This window comes from Centropristis striata, chromosome 9 (genome assembly GCF_030273125.1).
Source record: "Centropristis striata isolate RG_2023a ecotype Rhode Island chromosome 9, C.striata_1.0, whole genome shotgun sequence".
NCBI lineage: Eukaryota > Metazoa > Chordata > Actinopteri > Perciformes > Serranidae > Centropristis > Centropristis striata.
The window spans coordinates 18,627,426-18,634,482 of NC_081525.1; the positions used below are offsets into that span (position 1 = coordinate 18,627,426).

The 7,057-nt window shown below is 37.2% G+C and overlaps 1 protein-coding gene across 1 annotated transcript in view; it reads left to right on the plus strand.

Annotated features, from left to right (window-relative positions):
* nek1 (NIMA-related kinase 1) overlaps nt 1-6,833 on the plus strand; it is a 26,105-nt gene extending 19,272 nt beyond the window's left edge. Inside the window, exons 32-36 of the mRNA XM_059341510.1 lie at nt 1,031-1,188; nt 1,931-2,292; nt 2,595-2,728; nt 3,142-3,274; nt 6,637-6,833. Of these exons, the coding sequence (XP_059197493.1) occupies nt 1,031-1,188; nt 1,931-2,292; nt 2,595-2,728; nt 3,142-3,274; nt 6,637-6,650 (801 nt within the window). The 3' untranslated portion in view covers nt 6,651-6,833. The remainder of the gene's footprint in view (nt 1-1,030; nt 1,189-1,930; nt 2,293-2,594; nt 2,729-3,141; nt 3,275-6,636) is intronic.
* Nucleotides 6,834-7,057: the final 224 nt, after the last annotated feature.

Genomic DNA, 7,057 nt, shown 5'->3' on the forward strand with positions numbered 1-7,057 from the left:
TTTATCCACCTAAAAAAGTCAATAACAGTTAATCATAGATTATATTTCAAATATGTTCACCTTTCTTTCAGACAGCTTTCCGACGGAGAACTGAAGCTGTTATCTATGCCTTGTTCAAAGAAAAAAAAATTCATTATACCTTGCAGAACATGGGAGTTGCTGGTGTGCCATTGCATCAATCAATTAGTTTGTTTGTGTTATTTTGTGACTCTGTTGAATCCACACTTAACTTTTAAAACACCAGAGTCACACAATAACACACACAAACTAACCAATTGATTGTTTTTGTTAAAAGAGAGGTTTTGAAGAAAGCATAGATAGATATAATAGCCTCACTTTCCTGCTGAAAAGGGCTGTCTGATATCAAGGTAAAGTGGTGAAAATATTCTAAATATAGCGTACAGCCACAGTGATATTGATATACTGATGCTGGTGCCCCTGTCCACAGCAGTACTTAGTTTAGCTTTAATGCCAGTGTGCAGGGAAGCGATGAATGAACCTCATACAACAAACAATCTGAACTATCTGTTTAAAAAACACACTTTTGTTTTTCTTTTCTTTTTTCCCTGGAAATTAGGTAAGGTCTCATGTTAAAGTATCAAATGATAGTAAAAGATCTATTTTTGATGTGATCAGGTGATTCGGTGAGCTACTGTTACAGGCGTTTCAGGAAAGTATTGTACTCGGTGTGATGTAGAGACTTGTATGGTATTTTTAGGTAGGAATTCGGTCTTCCTTATTAATGAGGGAGTCTGGAACAGAGCCAGAGCCATTAATCACATAGTCTGAACCTGCAGTGGGTCTGATAGGACAGAGAGAGCATCCATCAACCTATATCTTTCATAACCTTCATCAGGGACACTGGGATCTGCAGTGCCAACCCAACATTTTTTCGACTTAGTGTGGCATAGAATATGAATGTGGTAGGTTTTGTCAGTGTGCTTTTTTTAGGTTGTGGTTGGTGCTTACTATAAATGATGTAATGGTGTATTGTACTGAACATGTTGTTCTGTTTGTATTGTACTATCAGATGCTGCGGACATGCTCACTACCAGACCTCAGCCGTCTCTTCAGCTCTCAGCAGGACTCTGCAGTGACAAATGATGCTAATGTTGCCCGCGACAACAACCTGGAAATTGAGGACCTGGAGGAGGCAGCTAAAGATGACGATCAGTCAGAGACCGAAGAGTAAGACAGGCACAGATTAAATCTCAAAAGCAAAGACATGCTTGGGCCACATTGTATGATTCTGGTAAATCATTAGCTGCTGCAGTCTAAAGATGGCTGGAAATTGAATCGTGAGCCTTGCCCCGATTCTGTCAATCATCAAAAAAAAAATTGTTTGTCTCAGGTCGCAACAGAAACTTTAAACAGCATCTGTTGACCAGTTTCTAAAGCAAAGGATTTTCTTCTGACATTAATGTTTCTGTGATGAGCACCGAGCGGGCTTAATATGCAAAAAAAGGCATTCAAGTACATAAACAGCACACTATTATATACATTTGAACACAATGCAGATACGTATAGAAATCAAGGAGGAAAAACTTTAATTTAAAATATCTTTGTGTATAAAATAAATTGGCTAAACAGATCAACCAGAGAACAGATCAGTTCAAAGCTTGCATTGTTTACTGGCCTCTTTCTCCAAAGTTGAATAGACATTTAATTTTCCCATCAACAGACAATCAGCTATAGTAATGAAGGCTGAGATACAATGTAAATGCTGCTTTTAAACACTCCATGCACACACTGGAGAAATTCAGTCATCTGCTGTTTCAGATGCAGGAGCTCAATAACAGTGATTTTTCTGTCCTACAGACTCGATTTTAATGAATTACATTTGATCTGGACTAATCCTCAAGCCCACATTTTGAGAGAAAACATTAGGAAGTGGTGCATTTGTTTATTTTTAATGTTTGTTGTTCCCTAGTGCATATGAGGATGAAGACCTGAGGGACATCCGGGCCTCTATGGAAAGACTGCTGCAGGAAGAGGCCGACTTAATGAAGAGCCCTCCGGAGGTTGGTGCAGGAGACTTTAATAGGAACCCTCCAGAGGTTGATCAGGACAACAATCAGATGGCTGTAGATGAGGATGACGACGATGATGATGATGAAGAGGAGGAGGAGGATGAGGAGGAAGAAGGCGAGGAGGATGAGGAGGACGAGGAGGAAGAGGAATGCTCTAATGGGAGTCCTGGTGATGAGGAAGCAGGGGAGCTGCTGACTAATGGTGTGGGAGAGGGCAACCACAGTAATAATAACAGCCAGCTCAATGAGGAGTGGCATTCAGGTACGAGGAATGTCAGGAATTTGTAAAAAAGAAAAAGCTTGTTATACAATTTCAGTTGTAAGAACACATTTCTCCAGTTTTGCTGACTGATTTTCAGTCTTGCTCCACAGTATTGTGCTTGCAAACTACTTCAGCTTGTAAAAAAATAATTTTAAATTAATATTTAATATCTGTGATTCATGCCTTTTAATAAGTAAAAAGTGCTTCATTTGCAAAAATAACCTATTTATTACATGGCTAGAGTTATCAGGACCCAAAGTCTAACAGTTTTATTAGAACTAATAAATCTTGCCGTACCATAGATGGCAGTGGAGAGGAGCAGGACGGAGAGGCTGCACATCATGACAGCATCTTCAGCCGGATTGAAGAACTTCGCTTCAATCTGGAGCAGCAGATGGGCTTTGAGAAGTTATTTGAGGCCTGCAATAAGATCAAAGTATGTTGGGTTTTTTTTTATCTATGTACAGTCATGGAAAAATTATTAGACCACCCTTGTTTTCTTCATTTGTATTTGTTCATTTTAATTCCTGGTGCAACTAAAGGTACATTTGTTTGGACAAATATAATACCAACAAAAATACCTCATAAGAGTTTAATTTGAGCTGATATCTACACAAGAAAACCATGGAAAATGGCTAGATATCAGCTCTTAAATTAAAGTTGTTTGAGCTATTTTTGTTGTTATCATTATATTTGTCAAATCAAGTGTACCTTTAGTTGTACCAGGCATTAAAATGAACTAGAAATTGACGAAAACAATGGTCTAATATTTTTTTCCATGACTGTAACTGTTGACACTGTTGGAATATACATTTAATTGAACATTGGTTTTCTTTTTCTTCGTTTTAGGCTATAACTGAAGACGAAGATGACAATATTGTCCTTGGCCCCAGTTTGGTCTTAAGCATTTTGGGAACTGAGCACCAGCATCTGTATCCAAACATCCTTCATCTAGTGATGGCAGATGGCGCATACCAAGAAGGTTAGTGACGGTGGTTAATTCTGAGTTAACCATAGATATTTTTATCTTTTCATTATTTCCACTGAGTGTCTCTCAAAAGCATGCCTCGTTTCTTTTTCATTTGTGTGACACCATAACAACCAGTTGGATTTTTTTTGTCCTATTTTCCTCCTTTCTTTTATTCTATTACTCTCCATTTACACTACTACTGCAATGCCCATAGGAAGTATGTAGTCATATAGAGGGAGATTAAGTAGATTTTTCAATTATGGCCAAATGAGGTTGTGTGTTCGAATATTATTGGAAAATCAAATCTTGTAGCGCACTTTAAAACTCCAAAAGATAGGTAGGCTAAATAGACTTACAGATGAGATGAGTCAGGCGTGGAAATCCAGAGCGAATTGTGTTACTGACCAGGTGTAGGCCTATCACACAATGGGGCGGAGCTCCCCTAAAAGCCGTCCGATCGGAAACAGTGCAATACACGTCCTACGTAAATAATGATATTTTAAAAAATGAATTCAAAAATCTTCAAAATCGAGGATACACACCTTCGTGCCATGCACAAGCCACATACGAAATCTTAGGTCAGTCTGACTAACGGTCAGCGAGATATGCCCTAGACACACACACACGCACACACACCTTCTTGCTTTATAGATAATCTTTTGTAGGGAAGCTCATAAATGCCAGAAAAAGAAAGAAATAAGATGAAAACTTGAAATGTGATGGAAAAAAGTCATTATAATGAGAATCTCTTGAAATAATGACTTAACATTACAAAATAATGAGAAACTTCCTCAAAATAATTACTTGGTATATAAAACAATACAATTTTATAATTAAAAAAATATGACTTTGAAAAAAAATGATGAGTATTTAAAAATAATGACTTTTTCTTTTTCTTTATTTCTCAAAATAATGAGAAGGTTTCTCAAAAGATACTCATTATTTTGATGAAGTTTCCCATTTTCTGATAGTGAGTCATTACTTTGGGAACGTTTCTCATTATAATGACTTACAGGATCTTTTTTTTTTATTTTTTACCATCATTGGTGGAAACGGGCTTCCATGCTTTCCTTCTGAGTTTTTAGGTCACTTGTGTAAACAACAGACATACATGTGTCTCTTTGAATTGTAGTGGTCAGCAGCAGTGTTGAAATGTCCTCAGAGGTTTTTCTACAGCACAGAGCTGTGTCACAGTACATTCTGTGTTTAATCTGATCTCTCTCCTCTTCCCGCACATTGCTACTGAGTCATGAAGGGGCTAAGTAGATGTGAAACACATCTTTAACATTGTCAGTCTGCTTTTTCGTGCTCTGTGCCACGTCAGTTGTCAGACTGGGGCAGATACAGAAAGAGATGAGGTGGGGGGGTCTATTTCTTTTGAGTCTGACAGGTTTCCCTCAGGATGGGAGCAGTATTCAGATAAATTCTCTTGCTGAACATCTCTATTTGACACTGCTTTTGTTTTCTATTTTTACTGTTTTTCAGTAGAAGAAATGGAATATACATGGTGAATGTCAAATATCTCCCTTGAGAAAATCTGAGAAAGATCTGTGGAAAATGTATCTCATGGCTCCCATCCATACAGTTCTGTGATAATGCAGTATAATCTATTGGCTGTAGTCACAAACAAATCATCCATCACATCCAGGCACCAAGATTCAGAAGATTGTGATGTCGGTTTTAGGTCACTTCTGATGCCTGTTCCCATTAAATGTTATCACCAAAGTCATGAGAGTACAATCTCTGTGCAGAATTGTGCGCAAATTTGTGCAATTCATCTCCTTCTCTTCTGTCAGTGCTTATGAAAGGGATCGTTGAGATTTATTGAAGTGGGGTTATATGAGGTATGCAGTATGGATCATACCGCCACAGTACACAAAAGCCTAAAGTGTTGGCGTTAGAAAAGCTGGGAATGAGACTTCACAATCAACTGATGAATCACATGCTGCACCTTTAGGTGTGCACTATATTTAGAATATTTTCACCTCTGTTAGACAGCCCTTTCTGACAGGGAACTGAAGCAGTTATCTATGAGACCTTCAAAGCCACCAGAGTCCTTTGACAAAAATAGTCATTTTTACTCGCAGAACACAGGAGTTGCTGCTCTTCTGCCGTCAGTTTTTGTTGTGTAATTGTGTTACTTTGGTGTTTCAAAGGGTAAGTTTGGAGTCACTAAAGTCACACAAAACCGAAACAAACTAAACAATTGAGGCAGTGGTAGACCAGCAACTGTGTTCTGTGCAGTGGTGGAAAGTAACTAAGTGCATTTACTCAAGTACTGTACTTAAGTACAATTTTGAGGTACTTGTACTTTACTTGAGTATTTCCATTTTATGTAACTTTATACTTCACTACATTTAGAGGCAAATATTGGACTTTTTACTCCACTATATTTAGCTGCCAACTTTAGTACTTTTCAGGCCGAGATTTAACATAAAAATACATTTAAAGTGATTTCACTTGTTTGTTTTTTAATTAAACCTCATAACAGTATATTAAGTAGTTCAAAATGAGCCATATCATGATCAAATTAAGTGCTGCTTACATAAATGCATCATAACATTAATCCAATAATATATTTGGAATATACAGTCATGGAAAAATGATTAGACCACCCTTTTCTTCAATTTCTTGTTCATTTTAATGCCTGGTACAACTAAAGGTACATTTGTTTGGACAAATATAATGATAACAACAAAAATAGCTCATATGAGTTTAATTGAAGAGCTGATATCTAGCCATTTTCCATGGTTTTCTTGATAATAACCAAAATCATTATCAAGAAAACCATCGGAAATTGCTAACAAATATACCTTTAGTTGTACCAGGCATTAAAAGCACCAAAAAATTAGAGAAATCAAGGGTGGTTGAATAATTTTTTCCATGACTGTATATAAAAATCTGAGTGGGTCCAGTCTGCATAACCAGTACTTTTACTTTGATACTTTAAGTACATTTTGATGCTGATACTTTTTGAAGTTTTGAATTCAGGACTTTTACTTGTAGTGGATTCATTTCACAGTGTGGTGTTAGTACTTTTACTTAAGTAAAGGATTTAAATACTTCTTCCACTACTGGTTCTGTGAGGTAAAATTTGTGTTTTTTCAGGGAGTTTGGTGAATTTGAAGAGAGCATAGTTTGATATAATGGCTTCAGTTCACTTTTGGAAAGACCTGTTCTTTAAACATGGGACCCCAAGACCCCATCTACTAGATTATCTCTAGATAATTCACGGACTATGGATAAGCACCTAATTCAACCCCACTTCAAAAAAATCAGAACTATCCCTTCAAGAGACATGATCTAACAAATGACCTCTGCTTGTCTAATTAATGTGTCCCAACGTGATTCTCTTTCTCCTCTTTCTCTTGTAGGTAATGATGAATAATGTTTCATGCAGAGCTGCTGGCAGCTATGACAATCTGCTAGCTATCGGATGTCTTCCCGTGACGCACATCATTGGCAGAAGGATCTATGCATGAAGTATCACAGCTACGCATCTAACGGTGTTTCAGGCACACTTGCATGATGAATAACTAGTAAACTCGAGGCTGTATTTCATACTTTTGACTATCAGCACCTGGCACTGTTTTCTAACCAGTGTTTGTTCAAAAAAGTGCATTATCAACTCCCGTTCTTACTGTACTAACCAAAGTTAACTTCAAGGTTGTGTCAAATGTTGAAAGTCTTTGTCTGTAAATGAATGAAACGCATATTGTCACATTGATTAATAGCATAAACTCTGTTGTGTTTCAGTTTGTTGTTGGTTCAGTTAGGATCCAAAGTGGGATTTAA